Genomic DNA, 26,857 nt, shown 5'->3' with positions numbered 1-26,857 from the left:
CCTGTGTTGCCATTGAGAAAAGTTAGTGCATTGGAAATGTGCTCAAAATATGGTGAAATTTGTTCTACATATCAGAATATTAATTGTATGGTGTAGATATAACTGAATGTTTCCCTTTGATCCTTAATGAACACTCTGAAAGCTATTTTAAGATTTTCTCAATTTTATTGGAAGCAGAACCACAGCAATGCTGCAGCCACCAACCTCCACCCCGAATAAGAACAACCAGAATAAAAAAAAATTAGAAACATCTTCAGTATAAAAAAATTCTCATGCGAGTACTTTGTACCACTACACATCATCAGTAATACATATTTATATATTCACAAACCTCTGAAAAATAGAAAATAATATTAAAATATCAAAATAAAGACAACAACTGGCAAATATAACATCAAATAAATGCGTGCTGGCACAATAAATGTTTCCCATCATGCACTGCTTCCTATGTACAGGGCAGGCATCACTGTGTGCTCGTGTTTGAACACTGACCCAAAACGGACAGCTCGACAAACCCCTCAACCCTACTTGTCAGTTACTCAATGCTCTTGAACACGGCCCATGTGTATGCCTTTGGTGTGTAAGTGACAGTACATGCATGTTTATCTGGTTCTGTCTGTGTTTGTGCTTCTTCTATAACTCTGTATCATGCCTCCGTGCATTTCTGTATTACATGCCAACCTGAAAGGATGCGATCTGTTTGTTGTTTTTTTTACCTCCAAGCACACATCTGAAAAGGAATGGTTTCTGTTTTAGGATGGAATTAGTGTCATTGTCAACAGCAATAAATACGATTTGTACCATTCCTTGCTACAGCTGCTATATAGTTACATTACAACAGCCTGTCAGGCTGTGTATTCATGGCCTATAGACCCCCATCTCCCATTGGAGATCCACGTCCAATGCCCATCCAATATCCAGCCACAGCATGATTCAAGTTCACTTAAGTAGCAGCTTCACTTCATTTAGTGTATAGATATTTTGTGTTTGGTAGAGATGTACTATTTACAATGCCCACAACCCTAAAGAGCATGTTATTCATCCTCTCTAAATGCTCAATTCAGTCAATTCCACATTGCAGTATTTACACAGTAGGGCTGGGATTCATTTCAGAATTTATATTGTTAAATTATAGAAACTGTGTAAACATTGCAATACAGGGTTTGAAAGAATTCCAGCCAAAACCTGTTGACGCAACTCTTCATATTTAGCTGTTATCAGCTACTGGCCTGTAACCTGGGCCTTTTCAAAACAGCATTTACATCACTTGACCAAAACACTGTTGATAATAATGTAAACATTATAGGACTGATTAAAACCAACTAATCTACATAGAAATTGTACTGATTAGATGCATAGAGTCAAGTTGTACAAGTTTAAATAGGGGAACCACATAAAAAAATCTGTTGTATTTACAGTTTTAAGTGCTTTTCAGGGCTGGGCCATTAGGTAAACACGTTAACAAGTTAATTGGCAAAGACAGCAACTTACAGTCTAAGTAGTTAGCTAAGCCTTGTCTATGTAACTGGTACCTGGGGCTGATGGACTAAAACCTAGAGGGGATCTCCTGGTAGTAAAGCAGTCAGGTGTAGCCTCACAACCGTTGGTCCTGGAATGGTACTGGATACAGCCTAGTTACCATGTGCATTAAAAACTACTGACCAGTACCCAGGAGGCACCATGTGCATGCTTTCTGTGTGCCCTTCAAAATGCCCGAGCCATGCCACAGAGGACGTTATGAGATTTACAAAACATGAGATGAACACATCAGCAAACGATCACATACACATCCTTTCTGGTCCTGTCTCAGTCACCTATGTATGGCAGGTCTCACTACTGGAGAGGGCAGGACTGGCACTGTAGCCCTTGAGGACAGGCCCTGTGTGTTCAGTCCCAGGACCAGACAGCCTGGTTAGAGGCCATCTTAGGTAAAAGGTAAAAAGTCACGTGTGCCTCCTCAGCAGAGAGGGTCACCTATGGCCTGACATCATTTGACAATATGTTGGTGTAGTACCGCACGTTTTACGAAATGTCTTTGTTGTTTCTGCGTAACTGCTCTCCCCCACCCTGACAATTATTGATCAGAGAGTTGGAGGGAGGGACAGGAGGTTACTGTTTTCCAAGGCAAAATACATTGAGCTCTGTTCATTCACCACTCTGCTAACAAAAAGAAGTAATTAAGACTTCCCGTTTGCTGAGTACTGTACAGCCCACGGAATGTTTCCGATCAAACAAGCAATAAACCTTCCACACCCCCAAGTAAAAGACACTTAGGACATTCAAATAATCTTCATCTACTGTAGACTATGCATCCTTCATCTATATTGTGTGCTCTGCTCCTGATGGCTCTTTGTGATTTACACAATAAAACAAACAGGCAACACTGGTGAATACACAAGGTCAACATAATAACATCAAAGCATACAGACAGTATTCACACATACAGACAGTACATTCACACATACTGACTGTATATACATGCATACAGACAGTATATACATGCGTACAGACAGTATATACATGCATACAGACAGTATTCATGGACATGGCCTATGGCCATGTTCACAGATTGCACCTCCATCACTCGGTCTTGCCTTTGCCTAGGCCCTAACATTATAAGACACATTGACCGCAAGTTGGGGCAAATTAATTGAAACCGGGGCTAATTACCATTTAGCCCCTGTTTTACTACACCATAGGTGCTTGGAAATACAAAGACATTGCTATAGTAGGCTAATATTTAGTTGCAAACAACGTTGCCGTCATCTTGATGTCATCAAATATCCTTTGACAAATGGCAATGTTGTCATTAGCTAGCAAATTCCTCCAAGAATAGCTAGCAATGCTAACGTTAGCTAGCTAACAGTCAGTGGACTCCACTTAATATGAATTAGCCAGCTAAAGGGGCACTATGTAGAATCCTGCCTCTAACGTTTACAAGACTGAATTTAAACAATAACACAACATTTCTCCTCCCCCATTTCCCTTGCTATTCTTCTGGATAGTACAGAAAGGCATGAGGACAATACAAGTCAATTCAACCTGACCGGAGGACCAATGAGAACGTTTAAATGGAGATTATCTCGGGCATTAGGAAACATTTTGTAGAAAAAATTATTATAAACATGTACTTAATGTCTTATGGTCAATTATGCAAGTAGTTCAGTAAAAATCTTGCATAGGGCCCCTTTAACGTTATACTGCATCTAAAATCTTCTTCATGACATCAAAATAATGATCAAAGGATTAGCTCCTAATTATTTGAATTCTTTAGAGGCGCTAACGTGTTTTCAAGTCTTAGTAATGCACCTCGGACCAAATCTTCCTCAGCTCCCACTGAGGAGACTTCTCAGTTGGTCATCCCCAAAAGGAATGTTCAAAACAGTATTGACATAGCACACAATCTATGAATACACATACAGACAGTATACACACATACATAAAGTACATATATACACACACTCATTTCTATTTTTCTCTGGATCCAACGCACACCAACAAACACACTGATGAATCACAGTGCTGCAAGGCTCGTCTTCATCAGGTAGTTCTCACTATGTACAGAAGACAGACAGCAGTGTTGACAAGACAAGGCATTTGAGGGTTTCAGGCAGTGTGCTCTGTAACAGGGTAAACATACTTAGAGACAGACAGAGACATGTGGACAAAGACACTCTTTCTAGAGCAAAGTCTTCATAGTCTTTAAATAGAACATCTATAGGCCAATAATATCCTCCTATTAAATACACATATAATCTATAATATATGTAATAGTTATATATATAAACATTTGAATCCATATTCCAAATAGTCCAGCCTGCTGTCCTGTAAATATTTCATGGGGGAAATTAGAAAATATTCAGAATTGAACCTATATTGGACAACTCGCTGAAATAGTATGACAAACCAGTGTGTAAACCTGACTGTTTGGAATGTACCCAGTTGGGCCTGTTTACTTGTGCTCAGGACTTGACTTGGCATAATGTTATTGATTGATCCATGGGCACTATTATAATCAATACGAAGGAAGGCAAAGTGTAGGTAATGTAATAGATGAGTTCAAGAGCTTCAAAGCTACAAGAACCTTATTTCCCGGACCATTTAGATGCCTATGCAGTGAACTATTTGATGTTGTCAATTTACAGTTCAACTATGTATATTTGTAGTTCAAATGACAATGGATAATAGATTTGGCCTAATATGCTATAGAAAATGGACAGAGGGAGAGAAATAAAGAAAGCAAAAATATTATATTAATTAGATTATGTGGATCTGTTGTAATATATTGGCCGGCGGTGTATTATCAAATGATCTATCGTAGTCAAAATAAAGAAATTAGTGCTCTCAAGACAACTGTGGCACATCCTGTAGATTGTATTGTATGTCCTCTGCAATGAGTAATATGTACAATGTTGTAGTAATGAACTTTTTCTCTGTGCTTGAACTCGACTACAACACCAGAGCAGTGGTTTTGCCTGCAGCCAGTCGGTAGAAGGTTCTTCCAGACTGACGATGGCGTTGAGCAAATTGCTCCCCCTCTCATCCGCGGCCTTCCTCAGGGGAACGCTGGTCGGACTTGAGTTTGACGAACTCCTTTGCCACATCGTCGTTGTTGCGTTGGGACAGGATGCGAAGGACGGTGAGGCCCGTCTCGTCCATGTGGATCCGTTTACCAAGAGGTAGCCAGCACGCCACGCTGCCCCTAGAGGCCATGTCCTTCAACTGCAATACGGCCATGCCCACTGTGCGGTCCTCCCGGGCGAAACAGTAATCTTTCACACACACCTGCAACTCGTAACACTCCGTGCCCACTTCATTACTGAGCGTGCTGCAGGGGGAACGGGCAGAAACACGTCTTAGAGTCAACGCATCAGCACGCATTTCACCACTTTGGTGTGTCAAACTGTGATAAACAGATACGATTAGCATTCTTAAAACCGATAGAAATAGAAATACATGTCTGCGTGCCCAGTCACTAGAATCCCGTCTCGTGTCTTCGCTTTTCCCCGCGACAACATTGATATGTGTTTGCGTGTTACATAGTGGGGAGAACAAGTATTTGATACACTGCCGATTTTGCATGTTTTCCTACTTACAAAGCATGTAGAGGTCTGTAAACTACATTGTATGATTTTTGTATTATTATTTTGCATTTTATTGCAATACATAAGTATTTGATCACCTACCAACCAGTAAGAATTCCGGCTCTCACAGACCTGCCCATCTGAATTTTGCCAATAAATATCTGGATGATCCAGAGGAGGAATTGGAGAAGGTCACGTGGTCTGATGAGACAAACATTTTGGTCTAAACTCCACTCGCCGTGTTTGGAGGAAGAAGGATGAGTACAACCCCAAGAACACCATCCCAACCGTTAAGCATGGAGGTGGAAACATCAATCTTTGGGGATGCTTTTCTGCAAAGGGGACAGGACAACTGCACCGTATTGAAGAGAGGATGGATGGGGCCATGTATTGTGAGATCTTGGCCTACAACCTCCTTCCCTCAGTAAGGACATTGAATATGGGTCGTGGCTAGGTCTTCCAGCATGACTACGACCCGAAACACACAGCCAGGGCAACTAAGGAGTGGCTCCGTAAGAAGCATCTCAAGGTCCTGGAGTGGCCTAGCCAGTCTCCAGACCTGAACCCAATAGAAAATCTTTGGAGGGAGCAGAAAGTCTGTTTTGTCCAGCGACAGCCCCGAAACCTGAAGGATCTGGAGAAGGTCTGTATGGAGGAGTGGGCCAATTCCGTCACTCACAGTTGAAGAGTACCTATGATAAAAATTACAGACTTCTACATGCTTTGTAAGTGGGAAAACCAGCAAAATCGGCAATCTATTAAATACTTGTTCTCCCCACTGTAGATCAAATGTTTGGACACCAACTAATTCAAGGGTATTTCTTTATTTTTACTATTTTCCAAATTGTACAATAATGGTGAAGACATCAAAACTATGAAATCATATGGGGAAAAAAAACATGGAATCATGTAGTAACCAAAAAACTGTTAAACAAATCAAATACATTTATATTTTAGATTATTTTTAGTTGCCACCCTTTGCCTTGTGGACAGCTTTGCAGACTCTTGGCATTCTCTCAACCAGCTTCATAGGTACTATCTGATTCCATATGTTTAATTTCATAGTTTTGTGCAGAAATTGCTAAACTATATAAATAGATGAGTCAAAACGTTTGGCGGGTACTGTGTAAATAAAGTGGCACAGAGGCCCTGATTTCTGTCTCCGCATCAGCCCGCTGCCCCCGTCAGTGCCAAAAGGAGAAGACTGGGACCCCGTCAGTATATTCAATACATCTAACTAGTATATCAGTATGATTGCAAGATGCTTTGTACAACTGATGCCAGACTGTAATACTCACTATGTGAATGTTTCATTGTATTTCGGGGCATAGCTGTTGTTCTTGGACTTGGTGGCATATTTCCTCTTCTTATCAGCCAGATGAGGACCAATGATGTAGACCTCCACGAAGGGTCTGAACACCCCTGTGGTCTGCCACCTCAGGTCATTGGCAGCCACCACTGACACAGCGGGAACAAGGAATTTATCAGCACATTTTTAACGCACCACCCAAAAAAGCCACCAGCCAAAAAAAAGAGGTTACGAGTTATGCCATGAAAGCGCATTTTTAAAACACGGTGAAATGAACTATCTTACAGAATTGAGTGGACACAGACCTTTGACTGTGACTTTGTGCTCTCCAGTGTTGGGGTGGGTGAATATCTCCACGTGGATCGAAACCTCTCCAACAGCATCATCCACACCAGTGCCTGACAGAACAGGGACAAGAGGCACAAATTAAACCTCTGTGGCCTACAGAGTTGCTTCTCTCACGACTCCTGCAGGTAGGCCAACACTTTTAACCAAAATACCTTCCCTTTTGACCATGCTTACTTCATGACAGTACAGCTGTTATAGACTGTGTATTCTAGCAGAAGTAACCGTGCATTGGTAAAGATTGGTGAAACATAACAGGGCTTGAGAGACAGTATCTGGCACTGTGGTGGGAGAGAAACAATCAGAGAATGCAGCTATGAGTCGTTTTTGACGGAATATGCAGTTTTGGGCTAAATACTGTCGACGCAGAAACATTTTATATAAAGTGCAAAGGACAATGTCATTCATCCACTCATAGCAGCTTTGTGACTCTGCTTGCCCAGACCCAGGGGGAGGAGCCTGTCCAGGGGGCACTGGGGAGGTCATTCAGGGTAGACCAGTGGGGAGAGAGGAGGTTATTGTTGTCCTCTCCTGCTGCTGGGCAGAGCAGGCAAGTAACATGCTGAAATTGCACCAGTCCATTCTTTCCATTCTTTGCCCAGAGCAAGCATGGAAAGTGGAGGGACCTTGCTGAGGGAGCAGTCCGGCAGTGGCCCAGTCACATGTATCCTGAGGCGGGGTGTACACATGCCTATAGAGTGCTTGTCATTTGGAGACTGGAGCTCTATTTTGCCCGGAAAGCCAACAGGATTTGAGCAGCACTCAAACACAACATGTGTGCACCCGTCTCCGCAACACAGGAAAGACCCTCCTTGGGCCCATGGCTTGGGGTCATTGATCCATGCTGCTAGGTATGGGGGGGGGGTCTCAGGTTTACGGGACACATGCAGGATCCTCTAGGGGGCTCCAGTCAGGCACAGAAAAAGTTTGTTTGGGAGAGAGAAGGGGCAATGGGAGAAACTGTAGGTAGGTTGTCTGACTGACTTTCCCTCCCTGAAACGTGATGTAAGTTTTCGATTATTTAGGTCTGTATATGTTTTAATCAGGGATGACTGAACATCATTTGTGTGTAACGTTGCGTGAGGAAGAGGTACCATGAAAGCTTGAAGAGGGACTCCCTGTGAGAGCAAATGTTACCTTGATCATAATGCCTGTCACTCTAACCGAGGCTGTGCGTGCATGCGTGCGTGCACATGAGCAGTGGGAATGTAAGCCTCTGGAAAGAGTCAGACAAGTCCCTGAGCAATGACGCACACTGACAGAGTGCCCCGTCAGACCCAAGGGAACACTGCTGATAGGACGATTCAGTGTGGGAGGGGCAACTGGAGCATCCTATCACGGCTGGAGGAACCTGCTCTGGAAAAGGGCCAACTGGCCCCTGGTGGGATGGTCAGTGAGCCCTTCCAGACAAACCAAGACATTTTTGATCACCATCATCCTCATCTCTCTATCAGTTAGGATAGAGGAAGAAAAACAAAACACACACAAAAAGGAAAAGTCCTTAGTTGCAAGAGACAGACCCTGTGATTCGAAGCTGCCTTAACACCCACTCATCCAGTGACTCAAGACCACTCACCCAGTCACTCAACACCCATTCACCCAGTCCCTCAACACCACTCACCCAGTCACTCAACACCCACTCACCCAGTGACTCAAGACCCACTCACCCAGTGACTCAAGACCACTCACCCAGTGACTCAAGACCATTCACCCAGTCACTCAACACCCATTCACCCAGTCCCTCAATACCCACTCATCCAGTCACTAAAACACCCACTCACCCAGTCACTAAAACACCCACTCACCCAGTCCCTCAACACCCACTCGCCCAGTGACTCAACACCCACTCACCCAGTGACTCAAGACCACTCACCCAGTCACTCAACACCCATTCACCCAGTCCCTCAACACCCACTCACCCAGTCCCTCAACACCCACTCACCCAGTCACTCAACACGCACTCACCCAGTCACTCAACACGCACTCACCCAATGACTCAAGACCACTCACCCAGTGACTCAACACCCACTCACCCAGTGACTCAAGACCACTCACCCAGTCCCTCAACACCCACTCACCCAGTCTCTCAACACCCACTCACCCAGTCACTCAACACCCACTCACCCAGTCACTCAACACGCACTCACCCAGTCACTAAACACCACTCACCCATTCCCTCAACACCACTCACCCAGTCACTCAACACCACTCATCCAGTCACTCAACACCACTCACCCATTCCCTCAACACCACTCACCCAGTCACTCAACACCACTCACCCAGTCACTCAACACCACTCACCCAGTCTCTCAACACCCACTCACCCAGTCACTCAACACCACTCACCCAGTCACTCAACACCACTCACCCATTCCCTCAACACCACCCACCCAGTCACTCAACACGCACTCACCCAGTCACTAAACACCACTCACCCATTCCCTCAACACCACTCACCCAGTCACTCAACACCACTCATCCAGTCACTCAACACCACTCACCCATTCCCTCAACACCACTCACCCAGTCACTCAACACCACTCACCCAGTCTCTCAACACCCACTCACCCAGTCACTCAACACCCACTCACCCAGTCACTCAACACCACTCACCCATTCCCTCAACACCACTCACCCAGTCACTCAACACCACTCACCCAGTCACTCAACACCACTCACCCAGTCACTCAACACCACTAACCCAGTCCCTCAACACGGCTCCATCTGTCTGACTCACTCTACTCACACACTCTGGCAGGGCCGGTACAGACACAAGCCATGGGTCTTCCCCTATGAACAACACTGACATCTCTGATGGAGTGCGGCTCTTTACATCCGCTGGTTTCCTTGGTCTCACATGCCTTACTGGTTTCTGCTCATACATACTGGGTATGTATACGCAGCACATATCGTCCATCATATGAGCGTACCGTGGGTCACGCGCACGCGCACGCACACGCATACAATGTCCTCCATGTCCTGCTCCGGGTGGCGCAGATGTGTGATGTGTGTGTGCATGCTGTCAGTAAGAGCTGTGTGTGTGTGTGTATGTGTCTGTGGGGGTGTTTGTTGGAATGAGTTTAAGGTTGAGCAGGCAGGATGGGAGGTCAGAGGAGGCGTATGGAGGTGGAGGTCTGGGGTTTTGGAGCCCTGGTTTTTCCAGGCCATTCTCATCCACATACCCTTCTCTGGGTACACATCCTCATTAGTCGTGAACCTCACCCCCTTTCCGTTGAAAACTAGCGGCCAGAGGGGGACGAGGAAGAAGGGCAGAGAAAATATGAGACAGAGAGAAATATAAAAGAATTGCAGATGTAGAACTGACGTTATCTTTCAATTATATACAGTGACATCATTCACTACATTCAGAAAGTTGTGTTTCCTGCCATAGGCAGAGCAATAGCTACATGAGGACACAGAGGTCTGGACTAATGTAATTAGGTTGATCAACAAACCTTTCCATATAAACCGAACGATAAAGCCTTGCATTAATATTTTTCCATTTGTCTTGCTTTTGACAGCCGAACTATGCACCAGGTCAAGGTCTGATGTACAAACACCATCTACTCATTGTGCTGATATAATCAACTGCTCCTGTAGGCCTAGCATTGGCCATTCAGATGTCTACACAGCTTTCTGTAGTCAAGTGAAAATCTAAATTGACACTGTGATTTCAAAAGTTTTAAAAGGACGACTAAAGAGCGACGGTCAGCGAATACAGTAAAGACCTGCTGTAAGGCTTTTTATCCAACACATTTATTAGAAGTCAGACTACGCCCTCTTCTCTCCCCATGGTTGTAATATATATATATATATATATATATATATACACACTCACCTAAAGGATTATTAGGAACACCATACTAATACTGTGTTTGACCCCCTTTCGCCTTCAGAACTGCCTTAATTCTACGTGGCATTGATTCAACAAGGTGCTGAAAGCATTCTTTAGAAATGTTGGCCCATATTGATAGGATAGCATCTTGCAGTTGATGGAGATTTGTGGGATGCACATCCAGGGCACGAAGCTCCCGTTCCACCACATCCCAAAGATGCTCTATTGGGTTGAGATCTGGTGACTGTGGGGGCCATTTCAGTACAGTGAACTCATTGTCATGTTCAAGAAACCATTTTGAAATGATTCGAGCTTTGTGACATGGTGCATTATCCTGCTGGAAGTAGCCATCAGAGGATGGGTACATGGTGGTCATAAAGGGATGGACATGGTCAGAAACAATGCTCAGGTAGGCCGTGGCATTTAAACGATGCCCAATTGGCACTAAGGGGCCTAAAGTGGCTCACCACCCACAGGAGGGACCATAAGGGGCCGGTGCGAAGAGGATCGGGCGGCAGTCGAAGGCAGGGGCCTAGACAACCCGATCTCTGGACACGGAAACTGGCTCTAGGGACGTGGAATGTCACCTCGCTGGCGGGGAAGGAGCCTGAGTTGGTGCGTGAGGTTGAGAGGTTCCGATTAGAGGTAATCGGGATCACCTCTACACACGGCTTGGGCTCTGGAACCACACTCCTTGAGAGAGGATGGACTCTTCACCACTCTGGAGTTGCCCATGGTGAGAGGCGGCGGGCTGGTGTGGGTTTGCTCATAGCTCCCCAGCTCTGCCGCCATGTGTTGGAGTTTACCCCGGTGAACGAGAGGGTCGTTTCCCTGCGCCTACGGGTCGGGGATAGGTCTCTCACTGTTGTTTGTGCCTACGGGCCGAACGGCAGTGCAGAGTACCCGACCTTCTTGGAGTCTCTGGGAGGGGTGCTGGAAAGTGCTCCGACTGGGGACTCTATTGTTCTACTGGGGGACTTCAACGCCCACGTGGGCAACGACAGTGACACCTGGAGGGGCGTGATTGGGAGGAACGGCCCCCCGGATCTGAACCCGAGTGGTGTTCAATTATTGGACTTCTGTGCTAGTCACAGTTTGTCCATAACGAACACCATGTTCAAGCATAAGGGTGTCCATCAGTGCACGTGGCACCAGGACACCCTAGGCCGCAGGTCGATGATCGACTTTGTTGTCGTCTCATCTGACCTGCGGCCGTATGTCTTGGACACTCGGGTGAAGAGAGGGGCGGAGCTGTCAACTGATCACCACCTGGTGGTGAGTTGGATCCGATGGCGGGGGAGGAAGCTGGACAGACTCGGCAGGCCCAAGCGTACTGTAAGGGTCTGCTGGGAACGTCTGGCCGAGTCTCCTGTCAGAGAGATCTTTAACTCCCACCTCCGGCAGAGTTTCGACTGGATCCCGAGGGAGGTTGGAGATATTGAGTCCGAGTGGACCATGTTCTCCACCGCCATTGTCGAAGCGGCCGCTCGGAGCTGTGGCCGTAAGGTCTCCGGTGCCTGTCGAGGCGGCAATCCCCGAACCCGGTGGTGGACACCGGAAGTAAGGGATGCCGTCAAGCTGAAGAAGGAGTCCTATCAGGCCTGGTTGGCTTGTGGGACTCCTGAGGCAGCTGACGGGTACCGACAGGCCAAGCGGGCTGCAGCCCGGGTGGTTGTGGAGGCAAAAACTCGGGCCTGGGAGGAGTTCGGTGAGGCCATGGAGAAGGACTATCGGCTGGCCTCGAAGAGATTCTGGCAAACCATCCGGCGCCTCAGGAGAGGGAAACAGTGCCCTACCAACGCTGTTTACAGTAGAGGTGGACAGCTGTTGACCTCAACTGAGGATGTCGTCGGGCGGTGGAAGGAGTACTTCGAGGATCTCCTCAATCCCGCTGACACGTCTTCCATTGAGGAAGCAGAGGATGAGGGCTCAGAGGTGGACTCGTCCATCACCCGGGCTGAAGTCACTGAGGTGGTCAAGAAACTCCTCGGTGGCAAGGCACCGGGGGTGGATGAGATCCGCCCTGAGTACCTCAAGTCTCTGGATGTTGTGGGGCTGTCTTGGTTGACACGCCTGTGCAACATCGCGTGGCGGTCGGGGACAGTGCCTCTTGGATGGCAGACCGGGGTGGTGGTCCCTCTTTTTAAGAAGGGGGACCGGAGGGTGTGTTCCAACTATAGGGGGATCACACTTCTCAGCCTCCCCGGGAAAGTCTATGCCAGGGTTCTGGAGAGGAGAATACGGCCGATAGTAGAACCTCGGATTCAGGAGGAACAGTGTGGTTTTCGTCCGGGCCGTGGAACACTGGACCAGCTCTATACCCTCTACGGGGTGTTGGAGGGTTCATGGGAGTTTGCCCAACCAATCCACATGTGTTTTGTGGATTTGGAGAAAGCATTCGACTGTGTCCCTCGCGGCATCTTGTGGAGGGTGCTTGGGGAATATGGGGTCCTGGGTCCTTTGCTAAGGGCTGTCAGGTCCCTGTACAACCGAAGCAGGAGCTTGGTCCGCATTGCCGGCAGTAAGTCAGACTTGTTCCCAGTGCATGTTGGACTCCGGCAGGGCTGCCCTTTGTCACCGGTTCTGTTCGTAATTTTTATGGACAGAATTTCTAGGCGCAGCCAGGGGCCGGAGGGTGTCAGGTTTGGGGACCACACAATTTCGTCTCTGCTCTTTGCAGATGATGTTGTCGTGTTGGCCCCTTCTAACCAGGACCTTCAGCATGCACTGGGACGGTTTGCAGCCGAGTGTGAAGCGGTGGGGATGAAAATCAGTACCTCCAAATCTGAGGCCATGGTCCTCAGTCGGAAAAGGGTGGCTTGCCCACTTCAGGTTGGTGGAGAGTGCCTGCCTCAAGTGGAGGAGTTTAAGTATCTAGGGGTCTTGTTCACGAGTGAGGGAAGGATGGAACGGGAGATTGACAGACGGATCGGTGCAGCTTCTGCAGTAATGCAGTCGATGTATCGGTCTGTCGTGGTGAAGAAAGAGCTGAGCCGCAAGGCGAAGCTCTCGATTTACCAGTCAATCTACGTTCCTACTCTCACCTATGGTCATGAGCTTTGGGTCATGACCGAAAGGACAAGATCCCGGATACAGGCGGCCGAAATGAGCTTTCTCCGCAGGGTGGCCGGGCGATCCCTTAGAGATAGGGTGAGAAGCTCGGTCACCCGGGAGGAGCTCAGAGTAGAGCCGCTGCTCCTCCACATCGAGAGGGGTCAGCTGAGGTGGCTTGGGCATCTTTTTCGGATGCCTCCGGAACGCCTTCCTGGGAAGGTGTTCCGGTCCCGTCCCACCGGGAAGAGACCCCGGGGAAGACCTAGGACACGCTGGAGGGACTATGTCTCCCGGCTGGCCTGGGAACGCCTCGGTGTCCCCCCGGAAGAGCTAGAGGAAGTGTCTGGGGAGAGGGAAGTCTGGGCATCCCTGCTTAGACTGCTGCCCCCGCGACCCGGCCCCGGATAAGCGGGAGAAGATGGATGGATGGATGGGCCTAAAGTGTGCCAAGAAAACATCCCCCACACCATTACACCACCACCAGCCTGCACAGTGGTAACATGGCATGATGGATCCATGTCCTCATTCTGTTTACGCCAAATTCTGACTCTACCATCTGAATGTCTTAACAGAAATCGAGACTCATCAGACCAGGCAACATTCTTCCAGTCTTCAACTGTCCAATTTTGGTGAGCTTGTGCAAATTGTAGTCTCTTTTTCCTATTTGCAGTGGAGATGAGTGGTACCCGGTGGGGTCTTCTGCTGTTGTAGCCTATCCGCCTCAAGGTTGTGCGAGTTGTGGCTTCACAAATGCTTTGCTGCATACCTCGGTTGTAACGAGTGGTTATTTCAGTCAAAGTTGCTCTTCTATCAGCTTGAATCAGTCGGCCCATTCTCCTCTGACCTCTAGCATCAACAAGGCATTTTCGCCCACAGGACTGCCGCATACTGGATGTTTTTCCCTTTTCACACCATTCTTTGTAAACCCTAGAAATGGTTGTGCGTGAAAATGCCAGTAACTGAGCAGATTGTGAAATACTCAGACCGGCCAGTCTGGCACCAACAACCATGCCACGGTCAAAATTGCTTAAATCACCTTTCTTTCCCATTCTGACATTCAGTTTGGAGTTCAGGAGATTGTCTTGACCAGGACCACACCCCTAAATGCATTGAAGCAACTGCCATGTGATTGGTTGATTAGATAATTGCATTAATGAGAAATTGAACAGGTGTTCCTAATACTCCTTTAGGTGAGTGTGTATATATATATATATATATATATATATATATGTGTGCATGTATGTGTATGTATGTATACATTTTCACCCTTAAGTGAAAATGTCCAATTGAGCCCAAAGTGTCAATATTTTCTGTGGCCACCATTATTTTACAGCACTGCCTTAACCCTCTTTGTTCACCAGAGCTTAACAGGTTGCCACTGGATTCCTCTTCCACTCCTCCATGATGACATCACGGAGCTGGTGGATGTTAGAGACCTTGCGCTCATCCACCTTCCATTTGAGAATGCCCCACAGATGCTCAATAGGGTTTAGGTCAGTCCATCACCTTTAACCTCAGCTTCTTTAGCAAGGCAGTGGTCATCTTGTGTTTGGGGTCGTTATCATGTTGGAATACTGCCCTGTGGCCCGGTCTCCAAAGGGAGGGGAACATGTTCTGCTTCAGTATGTCACAGTACATGTTGGCATTCATGGTTCCCTCAATGAACTGCAGCACTCATGCAGCCCCAGACCATGACACTCCCACCACCATGCTTGACTGTAGGCAAGACACACTTGTCTTTGTACTCCTCACCTGGTTGCCGCCACACACGCTTGACACCATCTGAACCAAATACATTAATCTTGGTCTTATCAGACCACAGGACATGGTTCCAGTCATCCATGTCCTTAGTCCGCTTGTCTTCAACTGTTTGCGGTCTTTCATATGCATCATCTTTAGAAGAGGCTTCCTTCTGGGATGACAGCCATGCAGACCAATTTGATGCAGTGTGCGGCATATGGTCTGAGCTCTGACAGGCTGACCCCCCCACCCCTTCAACCTCTGCAGCAATGCTGGCAGCACTAATACATCTATTTCCCAAAGACAACCTCTGGATGTGACGCTGAACACGTGGACTCAACTTCTTTGGTCGACCATGGTGAGGCCTGTTCTGAATGGAACCTGATCTGTTAAACTGCTGTATCGTCTTGGCCACTGTGCTGCAGCTCAGTTTCAGGGTCTTGGCAATCTTCTTATAGCCTAGGCCAACTTTATGAGAGTTCTTTGCCATGAGGTGCCATGTTGAACTTCCAGTGACCAGTATGAGGGAGTGTGAGAGCGATAGCACCAAATGTAACACACCTGAGACCTTTTAATACTAACGAGTCACATGACCCTGGGGAGGGAAAAGGGCTAATTGGGCCCAATTTTGACATTTTCACTTAGGGATGTACTCACTCGCTGTCTGTTGAGTTATTTTGAGGGGACAGCAAATGTACACTGTTATACAAGCTGTACACCCACTACTTTACGCTGTAGCAAAGTGTCATTTCTTCAGTATTATCACATGAAAAGATATAATCAAATATTTACAAAAATGTGATGGGTGTACTCACTTTTGTGAGATACTGTTAATATAGATAGATATAGAGAGGGAGGTGGAGGCATGGTGAAGATGACACTTTCCTGCTCTCCCCACCCTCCGATGAGAATTACCATCAAATGCAACCACCATCAGTCCATTAAAATAAGGATGTTTTAAAGTGACTTAAATGTACTCACTCTGCGGTGCCTCAGAACTATATGTTAGGGTTACAGTAATATAATATATAAAGAGTTATTGATTTTATCCAATTAATTAATTACAACTGCCTGAAGCTGATGCTACATGTCAGTGTGAAAACTTTCTCAAATATTTCAAATATAGAGCTTTAAATACTATCCCAACGGTAATTATGATACACCAAGTGGAATTTGACCTGTTATTGTCATTATTCATTAAAGGAAACTGAGAAAAGACAAAAACAACCCTAACAATGTCTAAAAGACTAAATAGATGGACTTCTACCCCCCAATGAGAGTAAACTGCAGGAACCCAGGAAGACAGAGAGGCATGTGAAACAGACAGAAAATAGAAAAGAGAGTGAGAAGACAGAGTGATATAAATAGTGGGCGTGTGGACAGACAGCCTACCTTGTGCATTCTGAGTTGAAACAAAGGTCTTGATGAGTTTGTCTGTGGCCTGGGTGTAGAGGGACAGGGCGTAGTGTAGTGAGAGCAGGTCGGGACTCTTTTCAAGGAAGGTCTTCTTCAGACCCACCCCACCAGCATGAAAGTATTGCTGCAGTAGGACAGAAAGATGATTGCTTCAGACAACAGATCTTTCAATTCTAGGATGAAGTATGTTGACCATGTCTTAGAAGACCCACAGCTCATATGTCTCTGAAATTGTGTACACTACCATTCAAAAGTTTGGGGTCACATAGAAATGTCCTTGTTTTTGAAAGAAAAGCAAATTTTTGGTCCATTAAAATAACATCAAATTAATCCGAAATACAGCATAGACTTAGTTAATGTTGTAAATGACTATTGCAACTATTCCAGTCTATTCTTGTGCTGAGAAATAAAGGCTATTCCCAGCGAGAAATTGCCTTAAATTCTCAGAACAAGAATAGACTGACAAGTTTCAGAAGAAGGTTTGTTTCTGGCCATTTTGAGCCTGTTGAGCCATTTTGAACCCACAAACGTTGATGCGGTGCTAAAGTTATAGTAAAAGGGTTTTCTAATGATCAATTAGCTTGATTAGCAAACACAAGGTGCCATTGGAACACAAGAACGATGGTTGCTTATAATGGGCCTCTGTACGCCTGCATAGATAACCCATTGAAAATCAGGCATTTCCAGCTACCACAGTCATTTACAACAAAAAACAATGTATACACTGTATTTCTGATCAATTTGATGTTATTTTAATGGACAAAGAATGTGCTTCTCCTTCAAAAACAAGGACATCTCTAAGTGACCCCAAACGTTTTAACAGCAGTGTACATTGAGGGACCTTTCAGGCAGTAGACAGAGATTGCCTGGTTTTGAGCTGGTATGGTTTCAATAAAGTAACCTGGGTATGTCACTGCCACTGCACTGATGGACTGGTGGGTTGTTTGGCATTATGGGTATTTATGCCTTATGGCCCTTTGGACTAAATAGTAATTAAATAACCTCAGTCAAGGCACACCTATTGTACAGGAAGAATAGAATGAAATCTCAATAAAATACAAAACAATAATCCTTTAAAATATGGTGACTATTTGAGACCTGTCCATTAGGCCGATTACAGCAGTCGAAAGAGTATATTTGCCAATTTATCAATCTCGTTTACCCTGCAATATAATATAGATAACATAGATAATATTATAAAATGTGCAAGTACAGTATAGAAAACTGAGGGCTGGTACCTTGATCGTGTCCAAGGCCAGTTCTATCACAGCGCACTGCTTAGGGGACAGAGCCTTGGCCTCCTCACGACCCATGTGCTCCTGACGAGTACGCACACACAGGCATGTTAACGACCACAAACAAAGTCAGCGTTGATGAGTGCTTGAACACACAGACATGTCCTGATGTGACGCTAGACGTCAGGTACCTTTATCTTGGACAGCTGTCCCAGCTGCTTGGCTGCATTGGAAATTAACTGAGTTCCCTAGAGGCCAAAGTGGTATGAACAGGGAGAGAGAGAGGGGGAAAGGGAAGAGAGAAGAGGGTTTCATGATAGTCACGACACAGGAGCAACGTTATACAGATTAACTCCATATTGGACAGGCAGGACAGAGTTCTGAGTCATACATTTTTTTCTCTCTTACAAGAACACACACACACACACCCTTTCTCTCTCTAAAATGAAATAAACACATCAAAGGACTTTCTGAAATATTATCATAATTGTCATTACTATGCTCGCACACACACACACATACACACACACCAAGACAATGCAGTACAGAAGTACAGTACAGGAAAAAAAGACAGGAGCTCAGCTAATTGCAAGAGCACACCAGACAAAGACACACATAACGCACACGCACATACACACAGAGAGGGCAGAGATGCAGCCAGCAGGCCCCCAGCCAGGGCAATAGCACTGTGGTGATATATCTGGTATCTATGAGGACTGTGTGATACTCTGTTAGCAGAATATATCACAAAGTGCTCCACATTACCCATCATCCTGGAGTTACACCTCATCTGTAAAACAGAACTCTTCAAATAAGACCAAAAACAACAGAAAAACAGACCAAACATGTAATAAAAAATAAATTTAAAAAAGGCCTGTCCGAACACTCAGGGAACCATTGTCATTGTGAGAAAGGTTCGTAACAAGAAGTGTTCCACCCTCAATCTCATGAATGTGTCTGACCAAATCAGTAACGTCATCATGGATCCTCAGCGCCAGACGGTTGAGGACCAATCAGACCGCAGTAGAGAGACGTGGCTCATGCAGCTGCAGTCCTGTCCTAAAGGGTGGTTGTTACCGGGCCATCGGTGTGTAACGTCCACCCCAACTGTCTGCCGCCACAGTGGATGGGCTGTGAAGAGGCTGAGATGCAGGGAGCTACTGCTATGTCTACTGGGTCAACCACACCAGACAGTAACGAAACAGTAAACCAGCAGAGAGAAACGCCATTTAGAAAACAAAGGTAAGAAACAACGGCTTCCTCCCCTTTGTTTCAGACAGAGAGGCGAGAGAACACAGAAAAGAAACAGAGAGGAGAGAAGACAGGACATATTGAGCTAGAGTGGGTTTTGTCCTTACATCACTGTGACAAGCAAGCTTCACCCTCCCCTGTAAAGAGAGGACATTGGTTAATACTTCTTGACGGGTCCTGTCCCTGCAGTTTGATTACCTGACTAACTAACGGAGCAGACAACTCACAAACTATTCATCTCAAAGGTTTATACGTACGGTTCAAATCCGATCAGTCCAAACAAGATTTTGGGGGGATTCAGTAAACTACTAGCTCAAAATCTATGGATCAACCTTAACTGACTCTAGAGGTCCATGTCATCCTCAGTCATTGTACTCAACATGTTCTGTTCACGGTCAGCCGGTTAGTAGTAAATCAGCATGAGCAGCATCCTATATAACCTCCATCCTAAGTGGTAAGCCTGTACTAACTGCAGATAAGGGGTCATGCCACTGAGGGACAACAATACCTCCAGCAGTCTTCAGAGACAGGAAGCACGGGGCAGGTACAACACAGGTGCTCTTACACATAGGTTTCCATCTTAACAATGATAAGCTATGTGTTACGGAGATCAAACCATGTCAATGTGTTTTCTAAAACAATAGAACAGTGTTTTTATTCATTCTAGAAAAGTATATCAATAAAAGTAAATGAACAGAAACCCTGATCTTCCTGACAAGGCTTGGGGGGAAAAAAACGGAAAAAACGGAAAAGAAAAATTACATTTGAAGCATTGTGTTTTTGTGTGGAAAAGCATGATCTCAAATCCACTTTGTGTGTTTGTGTGTGAGACACCAATCCTGAACCCAACAAGTGTACAGTACTTCTGACGGACCAGCCTGGGTGAAATGAAGTACGCTAAAGGGTTAGTTCGGGATTAGCAATTTGTGGATACCAGAGTCAGATGAACTCATGGATACCATTTCTATGATTCTATGTCCAGTTTGAAGGACGTTAGAAATTGTTGTCAGACAATGCTAACTAGCATTAGCGCAATGTGTGAATGTCTACAGGAACAGTTAGACTTCCAGTTATTGCGTTAAAGCTAGTTTGCTAATGTGCTCACGCTATCTGACAACTCCCTTCAAAATCCATGCGTTGTCTGTAACTTCCTTCAAACTCTATGCATAGATATAAAAATGCTATACACAAGTTTATCTGACTCTAGGGAACCAGATAAAGGGATCCTCAACCATCCCTACAACGACATGGAATCAAATCAGGACAAATCAACACAGCAGGCCTGTAGGGACATACTGGGAGACTTACTACAGTTGGAGTAGATCAGATGCAAGCAACAAACCCACATAGGCCATGGACACACACTTCAAACAGGGAACAGGTAGGGGAGTGTGATAGATACAGGGGAGAGGGAAAAGAGGGGGAGTGTGTGGTGTGGGAACCAGTTATCAAACCATCACAATGCCAGAGTCACCCAGAGAAGGAGTCGAGTCCTTGGACACGATGCAAAAAGAACAAGGCAACACCAGGAACTCGAGAAGTGACACTTCCAAAGCACAGGATAGGGTAAGAGAGTAGAGAGGGGGCGGGGCCAAGGGCTAGTGGAAGGTGTTTCGGGCGGCGGGGGGGGGGGGGGGGGGGGGCCTGATTTGACGGGGTCATTCTAGGCGGACAGCCTGCTCAGAGTCAGTCAGGAATGCGCCCTGCTGCCGTCACCTCAGAGAGAGAAAGACAGAAGTGGAGGGGAGGACAGAGAAAGGAAGAGAAGAACGACAGAGCAGGTGGAAGCCAGAGAGACAGAAGAAGAGTGAGGATGTGGGGGGAGGGGAGAGGGCGGCAACGGGGGGGGGGACGGGGACGGACGACGACTTCGCAGCCACATTTAGCAGAGGACTGACCATCTTGCAACGGACTGTGGGACAGACAGACACACTGACACGCAGGAGTGCCGTACTTACAATCATCTGTGGAGGGAGAGCAGTGGGAGCAGGGCGTATCCAGAGAGAAGGGTTATAGTGAAGCCGCACAGAGCCCCGTTCAGTCTACCAAGCAGTAGCAGCACACATACAGGGAAACCATACACTGCTGTAGAATGACGTGACGCTCTTTGTTACCAAATGAAAAATGAGAACAGATATATCAAAATAAATACCAGGCTGCTTTCCAGCATGAAAGTCTCAGGTCTGAATGGCCAAATCCTGGAGAATAAATGTTTTTTTTGTTTTTTTAATGTTTTTTTTTTTGTGGTGTAGTTCAGATGTTGGTTTGTGACGAGGAGAGCCATACTGGAAAGCAACGATGAACTGGGGTTAGAATGATATGGTGCACTCCCCTCCACTTCCGCCTTTGGGTTCCACCTAGATCTATTGAATTAATGGACGACTTAGGGACCTTTTGTAGTTGTGTGTGGGGGATGGGGATAGGGCCGTGTCGGGCTCATCATGCACTCCATGACCAAATCTATTCTTCCCCATGCAAATCAAGCAGAGGAGCCATCCTGTAATGTTGAAAAAATGCCTGCCATTTCAGACATCTTCTTCTCCTGTCTAATGGCTGTCCGGGCGGCTGACTGTGTGTCTCTGAGGGAGAATGTTGCCTGTTCCTAATGCTGTAGCCCTCCTCAGAACAGATCAAATCTTCAGTATAGCTACCTCACATACCACATATCCGAGCATGAATCCCTTGACTAAAAATAACTCTGGTCTGTCTTGGTACTCATCCCAATCTCAGAGGTGGCTTCTGCCTGTGTAGCAGTTGGCCATGTGGGCAGTGTTGGCAGTGATGGAGTGTGTGTGTAAAACAGTTGTGTGGCTTAGTGCATGTTATTGCGTGTGTTGTGAGTGCATGGATGTGATTGTGTGTTTCAGTGTGTGTGTGTGTGTGTGTGTGTGACCGTGTGCCTGTGTATGTGAGCTGTCAGACAGATGGGTGTTCGTACCGTCTGGTCCGTGAGCGGAGGCAGGACGATGGTCTTCTCCATAGTGTTCATCACCAGCTTCCACAGCTCCTTCAGAACACGTTTCAGCACTGTCTTCTCACAGATCTTTGCAAACAGTGTCAGGCTGGCAGGACACAGGGCGAGGGAGGAAAGAGAGAGACAGGAGGGAGGAATAATGAGCGACAGAAGGGAGTCCAACATAGAGCTCCAGCCAAGATCTGACAGGAACTGAAGCAAAATACCAATACGAAACAGATAAGAGAGAAAGAGGAAAGAGAAAAAAAGATGGAGGGGGCTACAACAAAGAAGACTAAGAGGAGAGTTGAGCTGAAAAAGAGAACAATCAAGATAAAGAGTCTAATCAGGAGTGGAAAGACAGGCTGCAGGGTTTTTTTGTGACAACAAAGACAAAACTCCCTCTCTCACTTGCTGTCCAGGAAGTCCATAATAGGCTGCAGCACGTTGTCAGCGTCCTGAGCCACACTGCTGCAGTTGTTCGCCCCCACATTGGTCCCCTTCACCTGGCTGAGGATGTCTCCCATCTGCTTCACATTGTCCTCAATCTGGGGCTGGAAACTACACGCAACGCAAAACCGGAGACACACAGGAGGTGCACAGTGTTTCTCCTAGCATTTCTTTTGGCAATAGTGGCAATGAAAATAAAGTCAATGTTTATCATTTCCTCGTTTTTTTCATTTCATTTCATTTTTCATTATCAGAATGGCATGTGCACAGCGCCGTGTGTCCCAAGTATAAAATTCCATAATCAAATTCATGAAAGGTACTGGAGCAAGATCTCCTCTTCAAGATCACACCACAACTATTGATTTATGATTATTAAAGCAAAACAACCTGCACACATTCAGGTCTATATCACAGAATATACCAAATAGGTGCACGTTTTTATGATCAGCATGCTTGTTCGATTTAGTCTTTAGAGTAGCTATGAAAAGGGCTGGTGCAATTTAGCTTGCTTCAATAAAGAATACTTCTGCAAAAACCCTGAAATCAATTAGCAAGATTGAGAGCAAACTCATTAGGTTGTGTGTCTAGGTTACTGTCATTAACACTACTGATTATAGGCATACATGGCAAGCAAATGAAACAATATTTAGTTATACAGCTCCGGAAAAAATGTATCACTGAAATATCCAGTTAAATTGTATCCAATACTGAGTGATATAGGTATACTGTTTTAATGCTATCATGCACAATTGAGCATGGAAGTCTACATATGACGCTATTGATAACAGCCTATTAAATACGTATCAGAGTAGGAATGCATGGGTAATTGGCATGTGTGTTAGAATGCCGCATGTTGCCTGGCAGTGCCCAGCAGTGTGCCCAGCTCACCTGACGGAAAATATCCTGCTGAGATCATCCATGACAGTGTTCAGCTTGACCTGTAGGTCTTTCAGGAAGTCGCTGGCCTCCTTGCACAGCTGAAACACCCACAGTCATACACACACACACACACACACACACACAGTGTCTGTGAGACTGGCAGAGTACCAGGTCTTTCACACAGAAACATTCCCCAGCAAATAGTGGTCTGGTGTCTCAGAAAGAGGAGAGCACTCAGCAGAGAAAGCAGCTCCTGAGGCAGGAAAACACAAAACACACAAACTCACAAAAGAAAATAAAACTAGGGCCAAAAAGTAATGAGAGCTACTCACATCCTTGCCTCCCATGGCCTCAAACATCCTCTCTAGTTGAACTCTGAGCTGTTGGATGTTGTTGATCAGGATACATGGCTGCAAACAACAGGTCATTATTATGTATAAATACACCAATGAAATATCTCATTCACACATTCAACACTGTGCTCTAAGCTCCTGGACATCCCCTCACAAAGTGTCATGTCTAGTTATTGGCCACTGACCACTTTCTCCATGGTGACATAGTTAGCAAAGCACTTGGAGATGATGTCGGCATAGGACAGGAGAACGTTGCCAATTGTCTGTGTAGAGAAGACGAACAGGATTATATCAGCTAATGTCTCTCGCGGAGCATCAAGAAGATTTGTCTGGTGGCTACAGTGTGCAGAATATGGCGGTGTACCTTGGCGAAGCGTTTCATGTAGTTGCCTACAATCTGGGGGTCAGGGCACTCCAGTTTGCGGATGATCTCAAAGCTCTGGTTGAGCTGAGAGAAGACATCAACGACAGAACAGGAGAAGAGAGCATGTTCTGATGTCACCTGGAACTGTACGGTCATGAGAGAGATAGAGAGAGAGAGAGAGAGAGAGAGAGAGATAGAGAGTGTTAAGACTGGAGGGAAACTACAATTAAATTCACAGGATCTTTTGTTCACTCTGCTTTCATAGATATAAGACTGCAACTCATCTCGAACGCAGAACTGTATCATTTATTTCCTTCAGAGCTCCTGCTAAATTATGGAAATGTATCATTAATTTGCTAGAAATGTTCTTGATAAATACAAATAACTTTTCCAAAGTCAAGAATGATGTCTTATCAGGAAGAAATTAAAACAAAAAAAAACTGTTTGCAATGTCTCAAAAAGATTAGTGCAAAAACACAGAATAGAAAGCAATTGCTTCTGCTAAAAAGAAAAGACTAATCTGTATATAGGCTACCAGAATATTTTAGCAACTTCCATATCTATTGAGGTTTCTAGACACAAAGTGATATGAGAGAGTGGCTTTTAAAATAGCAGATAACTGAAGCCGTGTGTAGGAGTCAGTGAAACTGGAAAGCTTTCCAGAGTATAGTTTTCTTCCCCATATTCTAGCCTACTATGTTTCTCCATGTACTTAAAGACTAGACTTTTGATGACTTGAAAATATAAATTGTTTTTATTTATCTCATATAAATCATTGTATAATATTAACAGTATACAGTTATGTAGAACTATGTAGAATTGAATGAAATGCATTTAGCTTGGACAGTGTAAACAGGAGGTCTGGTCTGAGGACCACCAGGGTTGTCTGTTGCTGACAGCAGGCCAGACAGGCCAAATAACTGAATCAGGTAGTTCTGTCTTCCTGCTCGTAATTGGCCGGTGGCAAGTCTGCGGTGGCGTTCCCTGGGCCTGCTGGGTAATGAGGTGAAGGCAGCGCCCAAATGGTTGGGGGCCCAGCTCATTAAACCACACAGTGGTATAGTCAGAGGCTACCTGAGAACACAGGCTGAACAAATCTCTTTATAGTCTCTTTGTACTTTCTACACTTGCTCTACTTTTTGTGGTGAGTTAGAGTCCCCACAGCGACATCTGTGCTGTTTCCACTATCTGAAAAAGTGAAGTCTTTGATGGGTGCAGAAGACGAGGAAAAGTCTGTCTGTTAACTGGAATAGTTGATGAAGCTTAAAATGAATGGATTATTTTCATTACGCCACAACCGATGTTACTCAGCGTTTCTGGAAACAAGGAGATGAAAAGAGAAAGTTTACCCCATCCTTTTTGTCCCTCTCCAGTGCACCGTGCAAGAAGTCTCGAGACACTTCCTCGTTCTCGTCCAACCACTGGATGACAAATGGCTCAAACCACCTGGCAGACACCAATCAAATAGAGGCGGTTTCATTTTAATCCCTTCCACTGGAATTGTCAACATCTGGGGGTCTTAGAGAAAACCAGTCACTGCAGAGTCCATCTGGCCCTGCTTATGGGATGTTCTGTACAGTACCGCATGTTAGTGTGCACTCACTTCAGTGTGCTTATGCATGTGTGTGTGTGTGTGTGTGTGTGTGTCATTGCGGCACAGATGGCACTTACGCTGGGTACTCCGGCACACGGCTCTTGAAGAAGGGCAGATCTTTGCAGTATTCATTGTACAGCCACTTGACTTTGAAGTGCAGGTTCATGTAATCTGCACTCTTACACAGGCGGTTCTTTTCATGCTCTGACAGTCGAGAGAGAACCGAGAGAGAATGTAAATAAGAGAGCAAAGGATGAAAGACAAATACATTTTAATTAATGACCAAATAAGCCCAAGGGATTGATCTATTCTTCAGCATGTTATGTTAACCGTCTAATCAAGAACAGTCCTTAAGCTCTGACAAACTGCCTCATTGCCAGTAGTGCCAAATCTGGTTGTAAAAGCCTTATGACAGCCCCATAGAAAACATAAAACAACTCTGACAGCTCTGGACCTCCAGCGAGACGAGATGATACATCATACAGTGCTCACCCTCCATGGCATACTTCATATCCTGAGCAAACAGGTTCCACATCACCTCTGCACTGATTTTACCCACGTTAAGCTCCTGAGGAAACCTGGCAGGAGGCAGGAAACACACAAACACACATTTACCGTATGTGTGGATGAACATGGAGAGATGGAAAGAGACCCGCGGAAAGAGAGACCGACTGAGAGAAAGTGACAGACTGAATGGTTGAGGCTGAGAGTAAAAGGGAAAGGGAGAGAAATGAACTGAGAGTGCCAGAGACAGACAGACTCACTGGTTGAGGCAGGGTGTGTAGGAGTTCTTGTCCTCTTCTATAATGGAGACGATGAGGGTGATGAGTTTGGACCAGAAGTCCAGGTTCTTGATGCTGGGACCTTGCTCTTCAGGAGGCAGCACTCCTGGCTTGGCCTGAACAAAACAACCCAGTCAGCCGAAGGTTTGGATACCACTAACACGTGGGCAACTAGTATAGTTACACAGGACTCGGATCTGTCGATGGGTACTG

General features: G+C 45.8%; 1 protein-coding gene across 13 annotated transcripts in view; it reads right to left on the bottom strand.

Annotated features, from left to right (window-relative positions):
* Positions 1-236: 236 nt before the first annotated feature.
* The window catches only part of unc13a (unc-13 homolog A (C. elegans)), a 60,852-nt gene continuing 34,231 nt past the window's right edge, over positions 237-26,857 (bottom strand). For 5 of the 13 annotated variants that reach the window (XM_020048960.3, XM_034293702.1, XM_020048956.3 and 2 more), the window contains 19 exons: positions 26,627-26,760; positions 26,355-26,440; positions 25,940-26,066; positions 25,618-25,714; positions 24,269-24,412; positions 24,090-24,167; positions 23,884-23,961; positions 23,561-23,649; positions 22,634-22,783; positions 22,208-22,331; positions 21,228-21,233; positions 19,377-19,406; positions 18,210-18,266; positions 18,022-18,102; positions 16,760-16,907; positions 9,921-9,977; positions 6,699-6,791; positions 6,383-6,542; positions 237-4,828 (listed from right to left, as the gene is read on the bottom strand). In XM_020048960.3, coding sequence (XP_019904519.3) covers positions 4,540-4,828; positions 6,383-6,542; positions 6,699-6,791; positions 9,921-9,977; positions 16,760-16,907; positions 18,022-18,102; positions 18,210-18,266; positions 19,377-19,406; positions 21,228-21,233; positions 22,208-22,331; positions 22,634-22,783; positions 23,561-23,649; positions 23,884-23,961; positions 24,090-24,167; positions 24,269-24,412; positions 25,618-25,714; positions 25,940-26,066; positions 26,355-26,440; positions 26,627-26,760 — 2,028 coding nt within the window. In that variant the 3' untranslated portion in view covers positions 237-4,539. The remainder of the gene's footprint in view (positions 4,829-6,382; positions 6,543-6,698; positions 6,792-9,920; positions 9,978-16,759; positions 16,908-18,021; positions 18,103-18,209; positions 18,267-19,376; positions 19,407-21,227; positions 21,234-22,207; positions 22,332-22,633; positions 22,784-23,560; positions 23,650-23,883; positions 23,962-24,089; positions 24,168-24,268; positions 24,413-25,617; positions 25,715-25,939; positions 26,067-26,354; positions 26,441-26,626; positions 26,761-26,857) is intronic. The other 8 variants (XM_020048962.3, XM_029121512.2, XM_020048959.3 and 5 more) reach the window with 6 other exon arrangements.

The sequence above is a fragment of the Esox lucius genome, chromosome 8 (assembly GCF_011004845.1).
Source record: "Esox lucius isolate fEsoLuc1 chromosome 8, fEsoLuc1.pri, whole genome shotgun sequence".
NCBI classification, from domain to species: domain Eukaryota; kingdom Metazoa; phylum Chordata; class Actinopteri; order Esociformes; family Esocidae; genus Esox; species Esox lucius.
This window is presented reverse-complemented; position numbering and strand designations above follow the sequence as displayed.